Raw genomic sequence first — 25,670 nt, 5'->3', positions numbered from 1 at the left:
GGTTTTGGATTACTCAAGGCTATGACATATGAGCCCATGGCTTTGTGAATCTGTTTTCATTCAGAGACCAAATATTTTCCAAAATGTCAAACTGGTGTTTCATATCACAGGACACTGAAATTGTCCAGTTGTGAACTGTGTGCAATTCATGCAGGAAAACTACCCAGTCGATGCATAATACTCTCTGCATCATTAAACAGAGAAAAAAACAAAGTGCAGCAGACAAATCCAGTAGAGTAGGAAATGCCGCTGGAGTGTGATTGTGAAACTGAATTAGCCCTGTGTCTTCTCTCACAACCGAAGTGCACTAGGTTACAGTATGTGGCCATATGGGCTCCGTCTAGCATTACTGTCACCCCTCATTTATTATAGTGAGGGAAGATGGCCCCGCTATGCCCCTCAAATCCTCTTAGCCAACATTTAGCTGATTGATTTTTTCCCCTTCTACCTCGATTCAGATTATCAATGTGATAAAAGCAGGAAGTTGTACATTATTAATGCCATTCAGTCTCATGGGTGGATGGATGGATGAGGAAGAGAAACATAAATGTTTCAGCAGTGACCATGTCTGGAAGAATAATATCAACACAGCATTATTGAATTTAAAGGCAGCACAAACTGAGTAAAAGACATGAATGATGAACGTGATTCAATCCTCTTCAGCAAATAACCTGTTACATATGGAGAGGGGGTGGATTATCAGTGAAATTGGACTTGACACCTCTTGTGATTGCAATCTAGAAGTTTGTGAATATGAAGATGAATAATTAATCAACTTTCTCAATCAAATAAAAAGCACACAGCTATGAAGTATATAGGTAGGAGCTGTCAGACATGGGGCTTACAGCACAAGCACATTATCTTCATGTTTTTGTTTTTTCACCCCCTGCCAACTTAATTCCTACTACAGGCCTCCATCACTGAGATCCATGATAATGGTTTTGTCTCAGCAAAGTAGTATTAAGCAGGTTCCCCCCATTAACCATGTATTCCCCTTCAGGGTGCAGAGGCCACACATAGTACGTTTAGCAAACAAAATAAGTCTTTTGAACATGTGGCCTAGCTTCGTGTTGTTTAAGACAGTTGGTTTAGCATATTCCAGCAGACTCCGTCCTATGTGTTCTCCAGATGGCACCGCACACCGCCTCGCACAGATTGTATATAGCTCCGAGATCCTTCATAAGTTCGGCTGATTCCCTGCCTCAATCCTCTCCCTCTGAACTATACTAAATGATGATCATGGAGATTATGTATTGGTAATTCCTGCCAGGTCTTTAAAAGAATGCCCATGCTGTGCACTTAATACTCAGTGGAGGGATTATGCAGACCCCTACATGTGGTGTTGTGGCTGCATACCTCCAGTCAGACTAAACCCAATCTGTTACAGATTTGGACTAAAGAAGAGAGAGGTGCAGCAAGCACAGGGGGGTGGGTGGGTGGGTGGAGGGCTGTGCAGTGCTGTATTCATGCTTTACAGTGCATTCCTCTTCTTCTATATCATAGGGGATCAGAGCTAAACCTCCCTTTGGAGGCAGTATTTTTATCTGTGTGTATTAGGACGTTAAAAAAGAACCTTGGCTTGTGTCAAGGCTGTGCGCTTTATTTTATTTTTTCTTGATTCTCTCTTTTTTTCTACATTTTATTTTCCCTCTGTGGTTGAGGCAAACCCAAATTCCTCTACAGTTTCCCCTTGAATGTGGGTCCAATTAAACACATATGTGGATTTTCAATCTGAAGCTCATAAAAGGTAAACTCTGACGATTTACATTACATTTACATAAGGAATGCTAAGTACCTACACATGTGAGGCGTTAATATCTCTATCAAAAGCAGATGGTCATCACTATTCATTACACCAGCCAAGGTGTTTCATTGAGCAAGAATGATTTTCGATGTGCGTGAAATCATTTCCTCCCAGGAAATGCCAAAAAATGTCAACATTTAGATCTATGTTTGATATTTGAATGGTCTGTGCTGTCTGTGCTCTGTTAGCCAATAGGTGGCATCCTCTGCACTGTGCAGTATACGTGAGAGGCCATGTCAGACTAAAGGACACAAATTTTATGTCTGTTATTATGTGAGCTTTTTATTGCATGTGTGTAAACAATAAAGTTTGATTTGTGGGTTATTTCTTCCCAGACCCTCATGAATATAAATCCATATACAGTACATATGTATACTGTATACGAGACCACTTGGCAGTGAAGGCCGCTCCGTATTGAGTTCAGATACATGGCTGTTTTATGACAATGGTCCAGACCAGCCAACATGTGTAAAGGTTTGTGTGCTGTTAAACAGTGATTTGTTCCCATGACTGCCAATAGGCAATCATAACACAGCAATGTGTATGTGATTATATACTTAAGAAAATGATTTTACGATTGACTCTAATTGTAATTCTCCCTCTTCTTAAGATCATAATTGTGTGGTACCATTTTATTTTAAGAGTAAATAATCAAAGCCAGAAACTGTGCTGTTGATGGGATATAAAAACAACACAAAAGACAGGTAATATACACTGCATGAAAAAAACATTAAAGCAAGAGCTCCATAAAAACACTCAAATGTGTAACAATTGTAAGAAATCTGGAAAAGAGCGGCATTTCCCCCAGTTTTTAACAGCACATTTCAAAATCTGTGTTTGCCAATTTCCTCTAACTATTGGTTTGTTTTTTATGGAAAAGTGGTGCAATTATTCATCTTTCCAAATAAAATCATTACAAAAGCTGCAGTGTGGTAAAGACAAGCCTGCAGATGCCTCTGCTGCTCTGCTATGTCCTGCTGCCCCCTGGTGGTGAAACTACACAGTGAAGTGAGAATGGTTGAAAACCCAGATGAAGCAGATTGAATTCTGACTGCACAGAAACAACAACAAAAGGAAACAGAAGGTGCGGTCGTAATTTAAACAATTTGTATTTATTCAGTGTTTATTTCCGTAATCCATTTTTTCTTTTGCAAACAATCTGCCAGCAGGTGAAGTTTACATGGATTTAATCTGCTAATCGTTGCACAAGAAGCGCTGCTCATTAACTTACAATCAAGCAAGGGTAAAAAAAAAAAAATCAAAAGAACTGTTTGCGAGAAAACAACTTTTCATCGTCAGCCAATGAATCAACGCTGTTATCAGTCAAACCACACACGCACCCATGCACATAGGGAAGTAAACACACACAGTCAAACACACACACACACACACACAGACGTCAGACGTGTATCTGAAATACAAAACAGCAATGCATAAACAGAACTGTGGAAACTAGTGATTAGCTGTGCAGCAGAGGTATAATTGGAGCTTCTAATTACAGTTTTGCCTCATTGTTCCTCTCTACCTCTAATTTCCCACATTTACATCCCAGGAAAACAATAACTTTGGTTGGGATCATAATGGGTGAACGACTTAGAGAGTTTTCACCAACTGTCCTCAACTGTGTGGTTAAACACAAGTTAAGTTACAGACACAATAAAATCTTTGCAACCATTTTTTTTCTTTACTCACATAATGCTCATATTTCTAAATCAAAATATATGTTAAGCTTTACATATTAAGGGCATGAAATGACAGTGGAAAAGCTTCTACAGGAAAGACAGCATTGTGTGATGCTGTATCTACATTATTTTTTTTATTTTTTATAAATGTAAGCAATATAGCCTGGCTACAAGTGCAAGCATCAAAGGTATAATTACATAGTAAGTGCTGGGTGTACCAGACACTACTTTAAGCAATACTTCTTGCAAAAATGCATATAACAAAAATGTAAGAAACTTAATTACATTGCATATTTGTTGCTATAGAAACATTTTCTCATACAAAGAAAATTAAATACAAAACAAAATCGCTGAGATGTCTAACTTTTTGCTCTAGCTGAGTAAATACTTCACGATTACCAATTACATTCCAAATTACCATAAAACCTCAGATCAGGCATCAGTTGTTGTTTATATTGGAGACACGGGGTTGGATGGTCACCCTTCTGACCGGGGTCTGATCTGCGTTGCGATTGGCTACGAGCTCCTGGAGCTGCAGAGCCCCTCCACCGATGAAGCAGAAGGCCGGACACACGGGGCCGGAGCAATCCACATGGCCTTCCCACAGAGGCCGCAGAGAGTGAGCATCGTAGAAGGTGACGCGACCCTTCTCAAAGTCAAGGCACACACCGAGCCGGGGCGGCAGCGGGTAGGTGAGGCCCGTGGGCGAAGAGGGGCTGTTGCCGTTGGCGATGGGGTCTCGGCCGCTGTTCCCATGGCTACTATGGTGGTGGTGGTTGCTGTGCTGGGGAAGGTAGATTTTACCCATCCCCATGGTGAGGAAGCAGAAAGGCGGAGCAGAGTCCAAGGCGTCTTCCGCTCCACTGTCATGGCCACTGTCTGGGTCGTAGCTGCAGAGGCAGCACAGTATGAAAGATCAGGAGGAAATTGACAAATACCTCAAAAGAATTCATAATATTTCTTGTTAAGGGCTTCAGTAGGTTTGGTCAGGTTTGCATCTGTACTTCTCTACGACTTGGAGTGGCAAAGATTACTACATGTATTTATCTATCATGACTTCAGTTTTTATTCATTTTCCATGAACACTCGGTTGCAGCATGTGTGTCACAAATGAGTTTTTTTTTTTAGAGTAAATATACGAAAGCTCAGTCAAACCAATCAAGCCAAATTCATGTGCCTCTTAAATATAGCCTAAGTATGTGTTCATTAAATACCAATTCATATATAGTATATTTCTTCAAATGAGAGCAGATACTTCACAATCCTTCCAGGTGCTACAGAAGTAGTCACCAGCCCTGACTGGGACAGACTGCACCACAGTGACTCACCGTGGACTGGCCATGTCTTGTGGAAGGTGAAACCACTCCTGCAGTTTGGATTCCAGTCCAACTCCAACCTGTTCAAACGAGGAAAAAAAGCAAACAATTTGTATATCTTATAACTGATGACTGATTGATGTGCTCTCTTTTCCCATCTAAAATTGTGTTATATTATTAAATCACACAGATACCATACAAATCAAATGACTAGTATATGCAGTCCTATGAGCATACTAGTACTATGGTGAGTATCAGGATACATATATGAACACAATACAGTCAAACATGAGACACTTAAAATCCTTGTGAAACTTGTCATTCCCATTGAAACAGTCTAGTCGTAGGATGTTTGTATGAGCCAAAGCGTTACTTTACTGCCAACTGTCATACATACTTTATATGTTAATACCCCTACATGTGTGTTGGCTCAGGCGTCATCCATCTGTATCTACTCTACCCCACGTTAAAAATAACCGTTTATTCATTTGCTGCATAGATGAAACTATGGATGAAAATTATGTTTTAAAACTGAGCCAGAGAAGGAAAGAGAGCAACAACTATCTAAAAAGAAACTAAAACTTTATCTGGTCCTTATTTCCTTCTCATTACCTAATTAAATTGAAAATAGCACTGCATAAAACTCTCAGCAACACGGGCAATTACTGGGCAGACTCAGATACTTCACACTTGTCTAGTCACAAATACCAGACAGGAACTAAAATATCGTTGTTTTGTAACAGTAGCCTACTGGGAATATTGATCAGTTAAAAGCCCTAAAACCTAAACTATATCTTTGAGCATTTTGGATCCTTCATGAACACACAAGAGATTTCTGTATGAGCAGAAGTGTATGGATTAGGTGAGGTAGAGGGGTCAGTTATAAAAATGGTGACATCATGCACCAGTCAGGATACAGGTTTATAAAGCTGATAAAAAACCAATAAAAGTAGAATTTACTGCTTTAATTTACTTGCCTTTACTAAGTAGGACCCAGGCTCCACTGAGCATGCCCAGTAGTGACGTCCCTGTGTGATGGCCACATCCCCGACGAGGAGGTCCGAAGTCAGGTGACAGGAAGTGAGGGCGTGGTCAGCGGCCTGCAGCAGAGAGAGACCGGGGACGCTGCGAGCACAGCGCTGCTCTTTACTGACCACCAGCCGGTCGGCATGGAGACCCCAGCGAGAGTCCAGGTAGAAGTTGAGCACTTAGGAAGGGGAGAGGGGGGATACACGGCAGAGAAAAGAGCAGGGTGGGAAAACAGAAAGACAAGGGTGGGGGAGAAAACATGAGGGTAAAGAGAAGACAAAGAAGAAAGGTGCATTCAGAAAGGATGTCCAGGGGATTAAGAAGCAACAGAGGAAGTTTTGGGGAGCAACAGAGAGGGAGTGGTACAGATTTACAATCAGAAAGCAGCAAGGAGGAGAGAAATGAGGAGAATAATAAACAATTAAAAGACTAAGGGGAGGGGAACAGAGAGCAGGCATGCACCTCCTCCCACCAGCACTGGAAGAGAAAAGGACATTGATCTATACGTCGATGACTCACAGGGAGTAAAATACAAAAGGTGTCTCAAAGAAGTTCTGGCTGTGGGGAGTGCAGAATTTTCCAATACATCTCACAAAGGGAACAACATACGCAACAGCAGGAAGGAAAAACAGCCTCCAGTACAGGGACACAAGGAATTCACCAGTCACTCAACTCCACCATTAATTAAAAAAAAGCCCTGGATCTGAGTCCGATCCATGTTGTTAAGACCCAGGTCTTAACAAACTGCAAACCTCATCATCAGCGCTCGGACAGATCTCGTTATAGGAGGCAGAGTGGGAGCCAGACGGGTGAGTGGGTGGGTGGGTGGGTGGGTGGAAGAACAGAGGATGCATGGGATGACAACAAAGAGAGAAAGCAGAAGAGGAGAAAATTATGCTGCATGGGGAGGGTGGGGGGCACAGAAGGGGGGCGGCCAAGAGATATGAATGCACTTCTTACGTTCTGGAGGAGGCATGTAGACTGGCAGCGTGGAGGTAGCGCAGAAGAGGATGACAAAGCTGTGAAATGGAAATGATATGTGAGAGAAAGATGGGAAAACAAAAATGGGGATGTGCCAAAAGTGGAGAACGGTGGGGGGAGAATGGGAATGGGTAAAAAAAAAAAAAATAGAAAAAGAAAAAAAGAAAGAGAATGAATTATTAAGTGTTTCACCATGGTAACCATCCTGATGCTTTTATTGTGACTGATAAAAATAATAGTAGGTGCGAGGAGATGAATGGCTCCTGGGTGACAACAATAGGCTACAGCTTGTTGTATGGATATAATGAGATTTTCTTGTAGCTGCAATACCCTGTCAATGATTTAAGTGGCCATATGTCATTAATTAAAAATAGTACAAAGACTCCTAGTCCAGTCAAAGACATAAAAAAATATACAAAATGACGCACTCTGGCTATTTTATGAAGATGAGAAATGAACCTTCTGACATTCTCATTTTTTGTACTAACGGATCAAAGGATCATTTTTAGATTTGGACATTGTTCCTGATACTGTAATAAAAAAGAGTTGTAAGCACAGGTAGTTGCTGAGATCTGGGTATACGTCAACCTTGCTGACCAAATGCCAACTGAGGCAGGAAACAGAAGCTATCAAATAACAGTAGATAATAAATAAGAGCCCAGATTAGCTGAACACATTTGACAGTGAGAACAAAAAAAAAAAAAAACTGTCGGCATTAACAGTTGTTATCTCGCCAGTCTTGGCAAGAGCTTCAGCCATCATTGCATTTACAGGAGGTTATAAAACACCCTCTGGGCAGCACTACTGGAGGCTACAGTGAATCGGTATCGGAAGTAACGATTTGGTCCAACCACGCTTGGGCTAGCTGGTTAGCATGTTAATTTAAGTGGCAGGAAAGAAGTGATAGAAAATAAGAGAGTTACTTTACCCCACTCTTAGTGGGTAAGGGAAATTAAGTTTGGTGGTATATAAACAGCTGTTAATGCTAAAATTGGCTTTGTAGCAACAGCAAAACTAACAAGAGCTATGTGTCTGATTTTTCTTATTTTCTGTGAAATAAAGTATAGCCAACTGTTACCAACATTTCTGGTCTGCTAATTTTCAATTTGGCACCAAATCAAGAGATTTATTTTCATTTTTCATTAATCCGACAAGTCCAAATGTTATTTTCTCAATTAAATCAATGATTCAATAAGTCTACAAATATGCCCATCAAAATATCCTGAAGCCCGAGGTGTGATTCAATGTTGTCTCGACAGTCTTACCCGTTGCTCGCTGCCAATGTTTTCAATCCCAAATATGAACAGTGAACTGTTTTCAATCACACGATTCCATCACCAACATTTCATTTTACATAATCTGTATAAACCTTTCCACTCTTTCTTATTTTGCCCTTCCTTAGTGGACCTATCATGCTATATATTTTAATAGCTAGCACTCACACAGGTACACAGGGAAGGTTTGCATAATTCACAGCACTGCCCCTCAGATGATCCGTCAGCTGACACAAGCATTATTAGCTCTGGCCTCTTTAAGGCCCCACTCCCTATAAGCCCTCTGGTAGCCTGCCGAGCTGCAGCACCTTGTGCGTCATCCTCTTATCAATGTGGAGGTTTTGAAACCAACCTGTAAAACTACTAAGGAGAGGAACACAATTTATTGGAAATGGCAACTTATCACATCCATCTGTACATGAATCCTGAATCCGATCGAGAATATAACAGTGGATGCCCAACATCCACAAAGACCACAGCTGGATGTCTCTGTTCAACAAATATTACACCCAATACCTTCTTATTGCATCTCATAATAGAGGATTTAGTCTTGAAATCACAAGTAAAATCCAATAATTTTTCTACATATACCCTTACTAGTCATTAGGCTACTGTACAGTAAACCTGTACCAGTTCATCAAACACCTCTAATACTATTGAAGTAGACTGTTTTGGCAGTGGGTGTACGTACATTTAACAAGAAGATCATAGGTTGACAGGATTTTGGCTCAGAATAAACCTTTCACTGTGCCTGCAGCTGTGCTTGGAGCAGATGACCGTGTATAGAAGCTGATGTCAACTCGTCAAACAAGTTCAGAGTAGTTTGATAATTAAGCTGTTGTCTCAGAGGGATTAGTTTTATTAAATTTACCTCATTATTAGAAACTTTGAGCACACATGTGATATAGGATTCCAGTATACACACAATATAGAAAAAAGCATCACAAGTTCCCTTTAGCGTTTCATGTATGAGATGTCTGAAAGTGCGCTTCACACCTTGTTTAACTATGACATAGCCAAACATGTGAAGTGGAGTTTGACCTTTTTGTCTATTCTCTTTCATTGTTTGCGTGCAGCTTCCCTCTGCCAAACCAAAGTCATTAGTGCAGTGTGTATTGTACTCTCACCTGGAGCAGGCGGAGTGTGCAGGTACACCTCCTCGCTGTACTCCCCGTAGCCCGCCTTGTTGCAGCCTCTCACCCGCAGCACATACACGCTGTCCATCTCCAACCTGTCAATCACGGCGCTGGAGCCACTCACTTCGTCCAATCGCTGCCAGCCCCAGCGGGCCGCAGCCAACCCCCCTCTGAGCCCGCCCCGGGACGCTCCGCCTGGCACCACGCCCCGACGGCGGTACTCGACGGAGAAGTGCCAGGCGGGGGCAGACTCTTGGGGCAGACGCCAGCACAGGAAGAGCTGGTCATAGGCCAGGGTACGCTGGGTGTCAATCACTGGAGCGTAGGGCGCTGTTTGAATATGAAGTGTCCATGAGTACAAAGCTCAAATCAAGAGAATTAACATGTTATAGTTGTACAACCATCAATACCTCTATCACTGCCTCACATTCATTCAACATATTCCCACAGCTTTATTGCACGAAGGGAGTCATCAGTCTTTCTCTCCTCTTCACTCCCTTACTCCTTCATTCCTTATCTATAGTTTCCTTCCACCCACTATCTCCATCCCCCATTCATTCCCGTCCTCTCCCTTCGTCTCACCACTCCCTTTCTCACCCTGGATGAAGTTCAAGTCCGTCAGGAGTTTCAGTTCTTTGGAGACGTCCAGCTGGAAGTGTCTGAAGGATGGATCAGCATCCAAAACGAAATGCTGGAGATTCTCAATTGCTTTACACAACCTGGCGCAGTGGAAACAAACACAAGGAAGCAGGGTTAGAGGGATAAAGGTGGATGGATGGGTGTTTACATGTTGCTTCTATCAAGCTGCATCCTGGGAGGACGAGACAGACTGATAAGTAGGGAGTGGCATATGATCATTTTTTAAGGATAAGGCTGGCATCGCTCTCTATTTTTTCATCAAATCCCATGGACCAAAACCAACAATGCATTAATCTCTCAATGCTTTCCAACTTTCCTACTGTGTTTGTGCCTGTGCCAAGCCTCAGGCCCATTCAATTCTCCTAAAGGTTACAAAGTAATCTCCTGAGACAGCTAGGCACTGTGGTGTTTATCAAATCTTATCCAAACAGTAGTAAATTGTGCATTCCTTGGGGACTACTTTAGGATGTGGATTAATACACGTTTATGCCTCATGTTTGCATTATTGATGTCTTTTGGATGATGATAATGTCACAGACAATGTGGTTTTGATACATAGGATACAATTCAATTCAGTCCTGGTTGTGTTCTTTAAGAAAAATATCAAATATCATCAATTAGCAACATTCGACTTTGAACACAGATCCATTCGCATAGAGTGAATTAAATGAAATGTTTCCCTCTCAAATACCATATAATATGAAGCAATTGAAAAAAATACTTAATTCTTTAATCATTGTTGTAACTTATTACAAACAATACTAAGCAATATCCTTTCTACTGCAAGCTGTTTTCTGCAAACTAGGTGTGTGTAAAATCAGTTGCTGTCATAATTAAAGAGGAGACTGACAAAGAAAGACAGATCTGATCTAAGGCCTGTTCAATCAAGACAGAGGGCGATGGTGAAGATAAACAAATGGAAAACCTGTTATGAGTCTGGCGAGAAGCCTGCACAAAGCAGGGCTGGTCTGTTTCCTTCAGCAGTTCCTGGGTAAACGCCATGAGCCCTGCGTGTTCCATCAATCCCCGTCTCTCCGACACTTGTTTAGCCAACGCCTCGCCACGTTTCTGCCGCGCCATCTCCAGGGCCTGGGTGAGGGAGGAGTGGCGCTCGGCCAGAGCCGCAGTCAAATCTCTGATGCTCTGAGCCAGCTGCTCTCTGGCTGACACACTGTTTACCTGGTGTTCAATAACACGGACAGACAGGTTCAAACATCTGACAACTCACAGCCAAGTGATGCTAACTTAGAGCACCTTTAAGTCAGGCTCATTAATAAGGATTTGTCTACGAGAGGGCCTAGATGTGATTCAACAGATTTGTAAAAATGTGTGTGACTTCACCTGAGGCAGATTCCAAACAAGAATAATATAACTGTGTGTCTTCATCTGCATGCACTAAATCTTGATCTTATAGTAAGTAAGTAAATAAGTACTTTATTTATATAGAAGAACCCTTCCCAGTACGAATACACAGAGTGCTTCACAGCGTACATAAAAACCATAATACAATAAATAGCAATAGTGTGTAAATAGCAATAGTGTGTTACAAACTATCCATGAGTTCACAGGATTCAGAAAAGGAGGCCATTAGAAATACTGCTCAGCTCTTATATACAACTTTATGTATATGTTGTCTTTATTGTATTTTTGTACTTGCACATATTTAACTATCCCTCTCTTTCTTGTGTTTTGCAATATACACCAATTCCTTGTAGATGTAATAACGACTTGGCAATAAAAGCTATTCTGATTCTGATAGTAACCCACAGGAACATCTTTCCATCATGAACATCTTTGTTGGTATTTTGCTGCTGCTTGGTTTTACAACATTTTGTCTACCCTACGAGTTAATCACCTCAGTCTGAGTGATGGCACTCTCCAGCTGGGTAATCTGAGCCAGGACCGTGTCCTGGTTGGACAGAATGTAGTTCATCTCCTTTGTAATCTTCTCCTGTCAAAGAGGCAACAAATACACATCAGTCAGCCTAAGTGCTACACACAGTGTTACATTAAACTACATTAGACAATTTACTGTACTGTTTTCTATTACTGTACATTGTACATTGCATGTCTCTGATGAATTCAAAAATGATCTGTTAATTTTTTTTAACATCATCAAAACATCCTTATTCATTCACTCACTCGATAGTTCAAATAGCAGAGAAGCAAAATGTTTCAATGTTAGTGCATATTTCACATTTAGAGAAAACTAATCAGATCATGTCAGATTTGGAGTCAAACCTTCAGGGCTTGGTATGCCTGGGCCACTGGGAGGATTTTGTGTCCGGTGTGGATTCGGCGCAGTTTGCAGAGTGGACAGAGCAGCCGCTGACAGGACCTACAGTAGAACTGCAGTTTCTCCTGGTCGTGGTCTGGACAAGCCAGAACCTGAAGACAGGAGTCAAATTAAATGTGTTTCAAACTTGAGGACATGTGTGTATTTATCTTTTACCTTTGGCAAAAGCCGTTAACTTTAAATTAAACACAGTGAGTAAAAGTAAAGCAAATATAAATGAGATTTTTATCTACTTTGAATATATACACATCATTTTGTTTGTGGTTATTTCTTTCTTCGCTGTGGTTCTAATCTATGTGGATCAGATAATAATCTTGAACAATACGTCCAAAATCTGATCTGAAAATATTAGACCTCTGTGTTTACACTGTTAAATCAAAAAGTGAGATCTGTGCCACAATTGTCTCATGAATTGCAAACACACAGTTGATCCCCCCTTAAGATAAGTGGCACTGCACCAAGACAATCAGACATTTACATAACAACCCAGGCACCAGCCTGCAATAATAATACCAACAGGGGTATTTCCTTCCAGATACATCTGCTTTTATTAGATTTGTGCCTCCAATATAAATAAATAATAGTGGATATTCCAAGATCCAACTTGAAGCAGCATTAAAACACAAAGTGCCAACATTATTGATGATCTGCTCTGGATTTTATCACTTACACTTGTTCCTTTTGAAAAACCTCCTCATCTGCTAACTTATCTCACATCTCTGCATGTCTCTTATCTCTAAAACACTGTGAATAATGATGGCACTTCCTCACGATCTATAACTAGTTTTTTCCTGAACTAATAATAATAATAATAATAATAATAGATTTTATTTGTATGGCGCCTTTCATGGCACTCAAGGTCGCCTCACAGAAAAATAAATACATACAGAACATCTCATAATAATAGTGCAAAAGACATAGCATAAAAACAGCACATATGAAATTATTAAAAACACAGCATAAAAGCACCAAGGAAAAAAAACAATGAAATGAAATAAAACAAGTGCAGTGAATTAGATGTGATGAGCAAGTCGGAACAGGTGAGTTTTGAGTCTCTCGTCTCTGTCTCTTTAACGTATAAAATGTAAGTAGCCTACAAGTAAGATTAATAATTGATAAATAAAATAAAGTTGAAAAGTTCATCATATCATTACACATGTCGATGAACAGTGAAGTGTCACAATGTCTTTACCTTTGGCCTGAAGTTCAGCGTAGGTAGAATATGTTCATGTTGAGCCCGTGGTGTCCCCCATGGATGATACAGCTTGAAACACTCATTACAGAAATTGGCCCTGCAGTCGGCACAGCCTTTGGTGGCCTCCAGAGCCTGAGGTGGCTTACAGAACTGGCACATAACAGCCACACTGCCCAGACTCACTGTGTGTCTGTACCTGGTGGGGGTAAAAGAAATATTGCTCTAGAACCTGGGAGATTAAATTTAAATTGAATTTTTTTTATCATGAGGGATCTGCCAAAGAAATGGCAAATAAAAACTAGCAGCCAAACGCACAAAGACAATTCAGTGAGTTCAGTGAGAAAGCAACGTAGCAAAGTGTCCATTGTAAGAGAAGCAGACAATCAGTACTGAGTAGGTGATGAAGTGACCACAAAGCTGCGAGGCTGTGGAAACACACAGTCAGCAAGAGTATAGCTACAGCATGTTGCAGTGCATGCTCTGCAGAATCCCCCCAGCAACTACAACTGCGACAGCCTGACCTGGATACCTTCCCACACCTCCTGCTTTCCAGCCTCTCTTCATTTACATTCGGCTCCAGACATTATAAGTACTGAAGGACGATATCATTAAGGGAGGTGCATATTTATGTGCGTGTGCTGGTTGCGTGTTTATGGTACGTACCTCTCCACTATACGCTCCAAAGTGAGGTTGCGCAGACAGTCGGTAAGACCCTTCTCTCCCAGCTCCACATCTCGGCCACAGGGGACACAGGGGAACATCATCACCAGGGGTGGTCCCTCCTTCCGGCGCCGCCCTGGATACGTCCCATATCCCGGTGACCGAGGCATGGATGGCGAAGGCGGGTGGGGACCTCGAAACAAAGACGGAAAGCACGTTATTAGAAAGAAGCAGGCTTTTTCCAGATACATATAAAGCAAAGGGTTTAAAGGAGAATTCCGGTCATTTTTGACCCCTAAATCGTTGTCCTGATGGTCACCCAGTGTTGGGGGGAGCAAAAAACGCAACTAAAATTGATGCAGGCTATCTGAGGTGAGTGATTACATGCAAAAACACAAAGTTTATACTGTTTATACTGTACACTATATGAGTTCAGTGGTGTGTCATAAGGATTTGAGTCATGTACCATAGATATTTGATTGTTTTTTGAGTGTTTGTTGTGGTTGAAAAAATTGCCCCCATAGTTTAGCGTTGTTGCTGTCCCTATAGCGCCGTCTAGCCATGGTGTAAAACTCTAATTTTAGTCACGTTTTTTGCTCCCCACAACACTGCGTGACCATCAGGACAACGATTTAGGGCTCAAAAATGACCGGAATTCTCCTTTAACTAACGCGTCATACAGAAAAAGAAAGTATGTTCTATCAGAGTTACCTGATCGCAGCACACGGTCAATGGGCCGCTGCTCGGCTTTAGGCGTGGGCCTGCGTGCCTGGCGGGGTGAGCGGGTGTTGGGCGTGGATGCTGGGGAGTTGGGCTCCGGGGGAAGGTCTGGAGGAGGGTATCCACTCGCCACCAAGACCTCTGAGGCACACATGAGGCAGACGCTGTGCTGGCACGGCAGGACCACTGGCTGCTTGACTATGTCCTTACACACTGGGCAGTGCAGCTCGTGCTCCAGGCTCTTCATATTAGACTGTCAGACACAAAAGGGTGACGAGCTGTTAGACAAAAGGTGAGTAACTTCAGGACAACATGTAAGAGCACATAATCAAGAGGAACAAATGTGCTCATTCAGCCCTTTGATTCGGCTGCAATGGTGACATTCAAAGTTCATTATTTCAAAGAGGACAAATTATTTTAAAAGAGTTTTTTTTTTAGCTTATTTTATTTGTATTTAACCTTTATTTATACAGCGTCTCATTTAGGGCCTCCTTCTCAAGAGAGACCTATCACAACAGTTCCTTACAGACAAATATATTTCTGTACGTACAATATGTAGCCTAAGTTAAAGTGCCAAGTGGAAAAAAAAACTAAAAACAGAAACAGCTTTCTAAAGAGGGTTTTTCCATAATCCTCAAAACATCAACAACTTTAGATCCTGCCTTTAGGACAAATGGCAATAGTAAGACAATGCTGAGTATCATAATACAGTATTGTAACTACATAATTATATTATTGTAGCTACGTATATCATATTTCAGGAATCAGGGATGCTACCACTAAACCGTAGTACAATTTTATTTGTGAAATGCGAAACAGTGAACGGTTTGGCTCGGTCATGTGACCTTCTAATGTCAGCGCCATGTTGGTGTCCACATTATGATCTACATTCATTCATTCAATATCCCAATACCATGTGAAATTCTTAATGAGGTAATTATCATTAGTATATATATACACATGTAGAGACATGACAAGCCACATTTAATGTAGCTGCCATTTTAACAACTCCTCATGCCGAGGAAACCAGTGCAAGTTTGAAATAAATGTATAATCTGAAGGAGTGAAGCTGTTGCCTTGTGTTGTTTACACAACTCTGCTGGATAACTTAACTTTTTTAAGCTTTCAAATGTTAATTAATGCCCAAAACAGCAATGCAAGAACTAGTCCACATTATGCAACCTTTTAATTTAGATAAGAAACCATGTAAACGCTGTGAGTCTGAACAAGCAGTCCGAGCCAGCTTTTGACAATTAACCACTGTCTATTCTTAGATACAGGGGACACATTTCAGTCAGACCCAGAAAAGTAGTGAGGTTTGACACCAAGCCAGTACAGTAATATAGGAGACAAATGCATTAGGAGAGAGAGCGAGAGAGACAGGGTAATGGGTGCAGCTGTCCCAGACCAGCGACATAGGGCATCATTCATTTTAAATATGGATAAAGACCAGAATAAATTATTCAACCACTGCACAGAGTGCATCTCTTTAATTGCAGCTCTGCATATGAGCGTCTGAGCCTATAATATATACATTGCACGATGAGAGCTGATTACACTTAAGTGTTCATTTTAGTCTGCTTAATGACAGGTTTATGTCTTCACATGCCTCCTTGCTGAACCAGCACCTTCAGTCCATGTAACTACAGTGGTTGGAGCAGTGAGGAGGGGGCAAGTTAGAAGGCGGTGGAGCAGTTGCGTGTCACTGCCCCACTAAAGGACATTGATTTGACAGAAAAGGACACACTGGCTGCGGAAACCTGTGACTTCACGTCCACATGCAGTCACTCCACCTACAAGACACTATGGATCTTAGTGTGTTTGTGTGTGTTTAATACTCAGATGTTGTGTATAGTAAGCACTTGGTAGGATGACCTGCTTTATTTTTTGCTATATGAATGCCCTTGACACACAGCTTCATCTTACAACCAAAACTGTTGCAGGGCCAGCAGCAGCAGCAACATCCCTGACACGATGAGTTCACCTCAGTAATCAGGACAAGACAAACGGACTGACTGTGCTGCATAGGGATTTTTTTTTCTGTCACCATGATGTGATGCAGCATCAGGGGAACTTATAATAGCTCACACCATATAAGGACCCCTGTTAATACCACTGCTTCTGTGTGCAGGGGTTGCAGAATCATGAGGGATAATCTGCATGTCCACTTATTTTTTTATTCTAAGGCAAGAACCTGCACAATAATATGCAGCTGTATGACAAAACTAACACAAACAAATTAATTGATGCCTTCCCAGTTTTCATATTTATACAGCTGCAGCCACGATCCCCATTGAGACATAATTAGTCTGCTGCAAAACAATCGAAGAGAGCCCCATCCATATTCAAGTCTAACGCTGGATTATTAACGGGACCTACTTTCAGTCTCTCTGTGTCATTCTCCAATGTCAACTCAGGCCTGTCTTTTTTTTTTTCTGCCCCTCATGCAATGTGGTCTGTCGCAATTTCAGGATATCGCAATCCCCAAGCAGGAATAGCCTATACACAAACAGCAAAGGCAAGAGTGTGGGCCGCCACGCAGATGCAAGGCCGGGATGGATGTTGCGCACTGCTAATGATGCTGAAGCCCGGAGTGGTGAAGGCGTGAAACAGGCGATGCGACAGCGCGGCGGTCTTACCTTCACCTGGAATCTGGGCGCCATGGCAGCAGCAGACTACGTGCACAGCCCCAGCATCAAGAGAGCCGCTGTCTCTAGGAGGGGAGGGGAGGGGTCTGAGGGAGCACATCGCACACACCCCTCCACCCCCACCCCTTCCATCCCCTCCCCTCTCCTTTCTCTCCTCCTCCCCCTCCTCCTCCTGCGCCCGGTGAAGTCGAGTGCACGAAAAGATGCTGCACGTTATTTATTTTTTAATGTGACTGCTTTTGCCTGTGTCATATAGCCTAACGTGCACGAGCAGGATATACCACGGGGGGAAGTCAGCCCGCCATACTGCTGCAAACGACTCCACGGATGTTAACCCAGTATAGCTACGATCGATGCAAGCAGCATCCATCCACACACTCTGCTGCTCCCTCGCCTCAGCAGCAAGAAGATCCTGCATCTCGTCTCCATGGAAACGACCATCCAGTGATCCCAAAAAAAGAAAGGTGTCATTTCACTTCTACACCCACGCTGTTTTGCCGAGTGAAGGCTATATTAAAAAAAATCTAAATCAACTCACCGTCTAGTCAAAATGAGCATATTTAATTAAAATGAATTCAGCTCGAGTCTGGTGGTGCTGATCGAGGCGATGGGGACCTCCATTTAATGTGGGTTACACAGAAACCGAGCCTCAAGCCTTTGCTTTCCTCCACCAAGAATTAGGGATATCCCCATTTTTAAATAAATAAATAAATAAATAACCGACAGACATTGTAATTCACTTGAATTTTCTGGCTTTTTTATTCTATGTGCAGACAAACAGGCCTTGGAAGGTGAAACATGGAGACGCACCGTCCAACCACGCTGTGAAATCAGTTTTACATTTGAATAAAGATAAAATTGCAGATGAAAATGGAAAACGAGTAGCCTACCCTTATGTAAATGTAATAACGACTACACCAAAACCAGACACATGCACACAGTAGTAGTACTCACACTGATACGAACCAGAGCTTCCATCGTTGATGTGGCTGTTTTTAAATCCATCTCTGCCATTTTAAGAAAATAGCTGCCCCCTCTTTTCATCATCTGGATATTTGTCGAGACGTATCTAGGCCATAGGCCATGTGGTACATATTAATAACTCAAAAATGTGTAACTGTAATTTTCCCGGTGGTTAAAAAAAATCGTCTTTATGTATATTTTTTCATAAAGACAGTGCATCTGGTCATTTTTACGCATCAATACAAAAACGCTCTGATAAAGATCAGCTTCTGAGTAAAATAAAAAACCAAAGAGAAACGAAGACACCGATTCTTAGATTTGTTATTTCTGTCTATATCCACGTTACATCTTACTAACAGATGCCTGTAGCTGTTTTCCTCACCCAGACATCCCGCCCCCCACCCTTGCCATCCCGCACCGGATGCCTTCAAATGATGCGGCGCACAGCGGGGTGAAAGCTTGATGTCATTGGACGGGGAGAAAAAAAATGAGTCCGAATCCGCTATCAGAAAGCAAATGTGTGGCAGAGCCTCGGTGTTTCCTCGAGGATATAGACCAACGTTATCAATCCTTTACGGAAACGGTGAAGGTTTTGAGGTTTTCCTCAGAAAATCCGTTTTGGTTTGCCCCAAACAGGAAATAGTCAGCACGTAGCCTATCGTTTGGCAGTGGAGATGTTGTAGAGGAGGCTGTCACGAAGATATAGCAGTCATTACTATCAGTGGTATTAATTTCCTTAAGGCAACTTAAGAACTTAAGTAGGCTATAAGAAAGTATCACCAAAAAAGATTGAAAGGTGAAAGCACTCGTGCAAAATTGCCAATATTTTACATTTTGCGATTTTTGATTTTGTGACTCTTCTTTCAGGTCACTAAAACTTAAATTATAATAAACAAACAAACAAAACAAAACAAATTTCTTCATTTTTTAAGTCCAGCTACATAAAAACTTCCCGCATGAGAACTTTCCATCACTGTTTTGTTGAAGTATATTCCTATACCTCTGGTTGTGGTATCCTGAACCTTCCCCTGACACTCCTCCCTCCTGCATGCTCAGTCAGGACCCATCAGTCTCCTCAGTCTTTTGCACCATATTATATAAACTGATTATATTAAAAAAAGGTTTTATTTTGGTTTGTTACAGTAGTCAACAACACAGCCAGTACTACAAATAAATATAAATAAAGTAGTGCAATAAATAGAGACATAAAACCATCCTATCATGTAGTAGTAGACTATAAGATGTAAGTCTTGTCAGCACTGAAAGGTGTGTTCTTCATGTGCTGTACCACAGATCGTCCACATGATGGTGCACCTGCTGCTCTGTTTTTAGGCATCTGCTCAGTTACAACAAAAATGTAAACTTTGTGATGTTTGCATCTCAGGATATCGCAATCCCCAAGCAGCGTTGCAGCCAGCATTGTCAGTTGATTAAGTTGTTGTTTTCTGATTTTGTAGATATGATTTTGAGCCCTCAGGGCCACCAAAGCCAAGCCCTTCTTCCTTCCTGCTCCTTCCTGAAGCAACTCACACATTGACACATAGATTGTAATACCACGTTTTCGCCACAAGATGGCCCACAATTCATTTACTACAGTAAATCACACCTCACCACTGAGAGGAACATCATTCAGTAATAAGAAAATACCCCAAAAATATCACTAAAACAAAACACCAGCACCTTTCCAATACATAATCAGCAGTCCATTGTGTAATCTGATGGGAACTATTTGTCAAAATCAAGAAGAATGGGCTTGTTTGTTTAGTGTAGGGCGGCTAATCTGTGTTATAACGGTCTGTATAGTTTACCTGTAATGTAAATGCAAGTAGTAAAGATGTCCCTATAGAGAAAGATGAGATCATTACACTGTAAATGTATGTATGTAACATACAGTAGCATACATTATTGTGCTACGTGAGTTTCCTATAGGAACACTGTTCACATTGATGAGTGTAAACAAAACGTGGAAACCCAATCACTTGATTATAGAGTTTGTTAATCACTCAGTCACTCAATCAGTAGATTTTATAGTGAGATCGTTTGTATGTTAAAAGATGCCTGATTGGTTTTGCTGCTGGTCACACTCGATGAGACCCACTCATTTGTTGTCAGTCCATCAGGTTCTCTTCTTTGCTTGAAATACAGACAGATCCTCTTTATGAGTTCATAATGTCTTTTGTTTTTTCCTTGATTTGCTTTTGGACTTTTTCTTGACTGGGAAACACCTCAAAGCCCAGAGTTCAGAGTAATTGTGAATGGGTTTAGAACCCCATAAATGACAGTATCAAACATGATGGGTCCTCCATCCTTCACATTGTCACCCTGGTCATGAAAAAGGACCGTGTCAAAACAAAGATGTCAGAATTATTATATTATTTTACTGCATATTGCCATATTGAGCTCCTATGTGTTACAGTTGTGTTTTATCAGCTATTTGTGTTTCCACTTTTTTTGTATTAAACTGGTAAATTTGCAGAGAAAGACCATAGTAGTCATCTGGGAGAACAAAAAACTTCACTTCAGAGCTCACAAGAAGCTTCCTCTAATCTGTTTTAATTAGCCAGATATTATTAGGCTACTAGCCCACTTAGTAGTTATATATTAAGCTGTTACACCGTATGAATAGGCTACATCTAAATTATTTCTGTTCTTCGCTGTTCTTAATAAGTATGTGGGTTACTTTAGTACAAATCATAGCCTATAATAGTTTGTAGTGATTGTGTTACCGCCCTCCGCCGTGTGTAGAGTTCAGTGTCCGTATCAGCCTGACTCACTCTCCACGGCCGCCGGGGCGTCGCCTCTGTATAAAAACTCTGCTGTGCTTATTCCCAACTTCTGCACATTCCCACCTCTCCTGTGAAGACACGTCCCGGGACCGCACGGTAAGAACCGACTCACGCAGCTGCTGCTCTCTCTGTCTCTCTGTCTCTGTGTCTCTGTGTGTGTCTCTCTCTCTCTCTCTCTCTCTCTCGGAGGGGGCTGTAGATTAGTGGTCGGGATCATTTAATAAGGCCTGCAGGTAGAGGCGGCTGGGTGTGGGAGGAATGGATTGGCTAAGTTCCTTGATCTGTCAGGCATTGTTTAGTTTTTTTCTAAGGGGAGGCATTAATGCCCAAGCTAGCGGTTTATGATGGAGACGGTCAAAGTTTCTCTGCTCCTTTAAAGCCTACCACTTTTAATTGCAGTGCTGTGTAGCTATGGCCTATTCAGGAGGTGCTGCATGTGTCATGAAAGTTTATTAAGTTTTTTTTTTAAATTTACAGTGAGGATTTCAGAGCTTTTTCATTCACTGGCTTCTTTCTTTCTTTCTTTCTTTCTTTCTTTCTTTCTTTCTTTCTTTCTTTCTTTCTTTCTTTCTTCCAACCAGTGTCAATTCCAGACTTTTCCTAATAACATACCAAAACACAATACTTTCTTATTCCCTGGTTGGAAAGGAGCAGGGAAAAGATAACATTTCATTCCTCACCTTGTGCTATGTAAACACAGAGACTATAGACTATAAAGGGTGTGGCAGGACTGTGGGCATGTACACACATGTGCTCTGCCTCTCCCCCTCTCTCTTTTTCCTGCATCATATCCCACCACATTGGACCTTGGTAGATTTTTTCCATTTCCTCTCACATTAATAACACACAACCTCCCTCTTCTCCTTTTTAACTGTTGAACCTCTGCAGCAAAGAGGTCAGGAGTGTTTTTGGACAAATCAGTGGCTGTCCTTTTTGTAACAACTTAATAACAGATTTTCCACTCATTCATTACTCATCAGTGGGGGGGGGGGTGCAGAGACAAGGGTCAAGTGTTGCTTCCACTTCATTGGGTTGCTTCGTGTCTCTTTACAAAACAATGGAACTATTCTCTTAACTTGTTTCTCCAACAAATAGACATATAATTAAGCAAATCCTTCAGTGGAGCCCTGCAGTCTGGCTGGATTAGTTGATTGTTGACATGTCAATCCGATGTTTGTTTTACATAAACTGCTCCTACTGTTTATTCTGATTGGATCAGTTCCTTGGCTTTTGAACTCCTCCATCTCCCTTAAAATCTTTAGATAAAGACATCAGGAGGACATGCTACTTTACAAACCATCATTGTTGGATTTCAACATCAACTATAAGAGCTAAATAGTTGTTGTTTTCATTCAGTCCATCTGACCAGTCCTCTGGTATTTTGGGCATTGAAGCTAAACTGTGTGCCATTAGTGATCATATCTACTTGAACTTTGTTTTTCAGTCTAAACACACTCAAGCAACCATGCCTTCAGAACTGGAGACCGCCATGGAGTCACTCATCAAGGTGTTCCACCGTTACGCCTCCAAGGATGGCCGCGTCGGCACGCTCAACCGGCGAGAGCTCAGAGAACTGATGGAGAACGAGCTGTCCAACTTCCTCAGGGTGAGAAGGGATTACCATGTAGCACCTGACAGTTTCCAAAACAAAAAATATGATTATTACATCAATTCTCACATGAGTATAACAAAAGTTTTTTTTTTCTCGTTGATGCTCCGCTCCAGTCTCAGAAGGACCCTGCTGCTGTCGACAAGATCATGAAGGACCTGGACACCAACGGTGACGGCCAGGTGGACTTTGAGGAGTTTGTTTCACTGGTTGTTGGACTTTCCATTGCCTGTGAGCAATGCTATCAGATGCACATGAAGAAGACGGGAAAGAAGTAAAAAATAAATAAATAAATAAATAAAACGGAGGAAAGGAGAAGAAACCAAAATGCATTTCAATTTTTGTAAAGCTAGTTTTGTCCATTAAATACACTGAAGATTTCAAACCTCTTGTGTCCAGTTGGTGTTGTTGTGTGTGTGTGTTTGTCATAGTGATCATACATTTACATACACAAAGTGTCACATCAGAGATATTTCCAAGCCTTTGGTTTGTGCTAATTTCACAAAGCTCATTCCAGAGAAGACCGTGTGTTTTCTTGCCCACATCACGAGGTGTGATGATGCAAGTCCCACCTGTATTTTTCTGCCTGTCTGATTGTGAAAGGGCAGACAAACCTCTCCCTCTCCGCTTGATAAAGTCCTGCTTATCACTCCCCTGAGGAATCTGCTCAATGTCCTGGTCGTGACCACGCCTCTGTGTGAAGCTGATGTTGCAACTCTCAATATCACGGCACATGAGCGAGCAGATCAGATCAGTGATAGGCTGCTTTGTCACTGACTATAACTTAATGCTTACTAGTCAGCTCTATTTGTTTAAGCAAAGGCAAGCGTGGGCAAATGTGGAAATATGGAGTGTCTGAGTCACAGACCATAAGCACATCAGCACACCACTGTTTTTCCACCAAATTCTTTTCATTGTGTTTAATGTCTGGTCAAAGTTGGATAACAGCAGTGAGAGGGATGGGATCGCCCTCTGCCTTCTGCCTCTCCCTTTCTGACCAAAGTCATGTCTCTCAGGCAACACTTTAAAGCTGACACTGACAGGCTCCACCAATCAAGTGTTTTCACCATCTAAGTATAGGGTTGTGTGGGTTAGGATTTAGTATCATGGGTTCTTCTGATGGTCTTGCAATCCCAGAGGGAGGGGGCAGCAACTTTTACTGTTTGAGGAAGCCATGCCTAGAAGTCTAAACTCGGGGCAGAGGAGTGGCAGACTCTCATGAGTTTTGCAATGCACACACCTCCTTGGGCAGGGCCAGATCTTGTGGCCTACCAGTGTTCATGGTTACAGGGCAAACACACAAGTTGCTAGGTTACAATACTCAGTGTGCATGTGTGAGTCTGTGATTGTGTGTGTGTGTTGCTACAGTTCGTCCCTCAGTTTACACAAGCACCACACCCATGTGACCCATAGCTGAGTTATAGCCTGGAATTCCTCTTTACCAACTGTTTTTTTTTTCAATATCCCTTTTGTGTTTGTGGTAAAAAAAAAAAAAAAAAAAAAAAAGTAAATAAACAAATAAATAAAAGACACTTTTGTGGTTATACAAGTATGAAGTGCTTAATTTATATCTTTGTGCTGCATGTTTATCACGTGGCCTAAAAAATACAATCACCATTTGTTTGTTCAGATGAATTACTTAATAGAAGCATGAAGCAAGACACCAGGCGTTAACTTGTGACACCATGTCAGATCTTGTTCCCTAATTTTTTGTCTTAATCTCATCCGCTGGAATAACCCTCCACAAAATGTTCATAGTTTTATTATGTCTCAAGTCATTCTTTATGGAGGTGTGTATTGGTTCAATGATTAACATTCACCACTCACCACTGCATACCACACCTACCTTGGACAGAATAGCCCCTCTCAGTGGATAATTTAATCTGTTGAACTATAAAACCACAGTGTCCTGAGCATAACAACCTCTAAGAGTCCACAAATCAAGATTCCTTATACAGATATACAACATGCAGTGAAATAGGTCATGAGGCTGTGCAAAAAAAGTTATTTAATTTTAAGTGAAGTGAAATTTGAAAAGGTTATAAAATATATAGAAAAAAATGTTCCAAATTTAATAGGGTATAATATCTGTGTACAGTATTATAACTGCAGTGTGCTAGTTTGCTGGTGGATGTAAATTGCCTGGCTGAGCATCAAGTCACACACACACACACACACACACACACACACACACAGTTACTGGGGTGAAGTGAGTCTTTGATGGTCCTCCTTGTATAAATGTCCCACTCACATGTCCGGTTTGTATCTGTTGCCGTGCGAAATGACATCAGACTTTTGTGATCTTGTTATAGGTGGTGATAAGAAATGTGCTTCATGTCAGTTTATTGGATTTGCTTAGATGTGAGCCAACATTTTGCTGGTTATATTCACTGTCGACAGAATATGTCCACACATTTTTCCCCCACTCCCTCCTTGCAAATATAAAACAACCAACAAATCAGTTCGGTCTCAAAATGGGTGCTGCCCCAAGTTTCCTCTGTCTTTGAATGGGGAAATTTTGGCAACGGTGCGTGCAAATAATAAAACCAATCAGGGAGACTTTCATTGCTTGTCGTCTTTTATTCCTCTCATTCTCAGTCGCACCTTCCCTTCTTTTCTCAAATGAAAGTTTAAAATCGCCAAACAGTTTATATATATATATATATATATAAAAATTGAAAATACTAATAAAACAGTAACAGACCTCTTCTTTGTATTCTGGTCGTTAAAATTGTCCTGCAGATTGCACAATACCGTCTTTCTCGTTGGTGTACCTCTGCTTCACCACTAGAGGACACAAGAGCACAGCTGTGATCATAACGTTGCTTTTGACTGGTTGACCAGTTATTAAAACCAGTCCTCCTGCCCTGCACACAGCTTCCTATGAATCACAGCTGGAAGTAAAGTGGAATGTGGTTTCCATGGATACCTC

The 25,670-nt window shown here is 41.5% G+C and overlaps 2 protein-coding genes across 2 annotated transcripts; one reads left to right on the top strand and one right to left on the bottom strand.

The window, feature by feature from the left end:
- Positions 1–3,925: 3,925 nt before the first annotated feature.
- On the bottom strand, positions 3,926–18,427 carry trim46b (tripartite motif containing 46b; the record flags this gene model as incomplete). Its single annotated transcript, XM_083982726.1, has 12 exons — positions 3,926–4,376; positions 4,815–4,882; positions 5,780–6,009; positions 9,214–9,552; positions 9,820–9,941; positions 10,787–11,040; positions 11,717–11,812; positions 12,103–12,249; positions 13,350–13,548; positions 14,016–14,205; positions 14,724–14,985; positions 18,335–18,427. The coding sequence occupies 12 exons, from the start codon at positions 18,425–18,427 to the stop codon at positions 3,926–3,928; spliced, it is 2,451 nt and encodes an 816-aa protein (XP_083838852.1).
- A 2,676-nt stretch (positions 18,428–21,103) lies between these two features.
- On the top strand, positions 21,104–23,135 carry s100a10a (S100 calcium binding protein A10a). Its single transcript, XM_083982118.1, has 3 exons — positions 21,104–21,225; positions 22,574–22,735; positions 22,855–23,135. Exons 2-3 carry the CDS (start codon positions 22,595–22,597, stop codon positions 23,014–23,016), a joined length of 303 nt encoding a protein of 100 aa, XP_083838244.1. The 5' UTR covers positions 21,104–21,225; positions 22,574–22,594; the 3' UTR covers positions 23,017–23,135.
- The last annotated feature ends 2,535 nt before the right edge of the window (positions 23,136–25,670 follow it).

The sequence above is a fragment of the Trachurus trachurus genome, assembly GCF_905171665.1.
Source record: "Trachurus trachurus genome assembly, chromosome: 11".
NCBI lineage: Eukaryota > Metazoa > Chordata > Actinopteri > Carangiformes > Carangidae > Trachurus > Trachurus trachurus.
The sequence above is the reverse complement of the archived record's forward strand: the minus strand, read 5'-3'. Positions and strand labels throughout refer to the sequence as shown.

Excerpts from the sequence above, each read along its gene's own strand:
- s100a10a (XM_083982118.1), top strand. The coding sequence starts at position 22,595 with ATGCCTTCAGAACTGGAGACCGCCATGGAGTCACTCATCAAGGTGTTC. Across the intron at positions 22,736-22,854 it reads AGCTGTCCAACTTCCTCAGG|TCTCAGAAGGACCCTGCTGC; the intron begins GTGAGAAGGGAT and ends GCTCCGCTCCAG.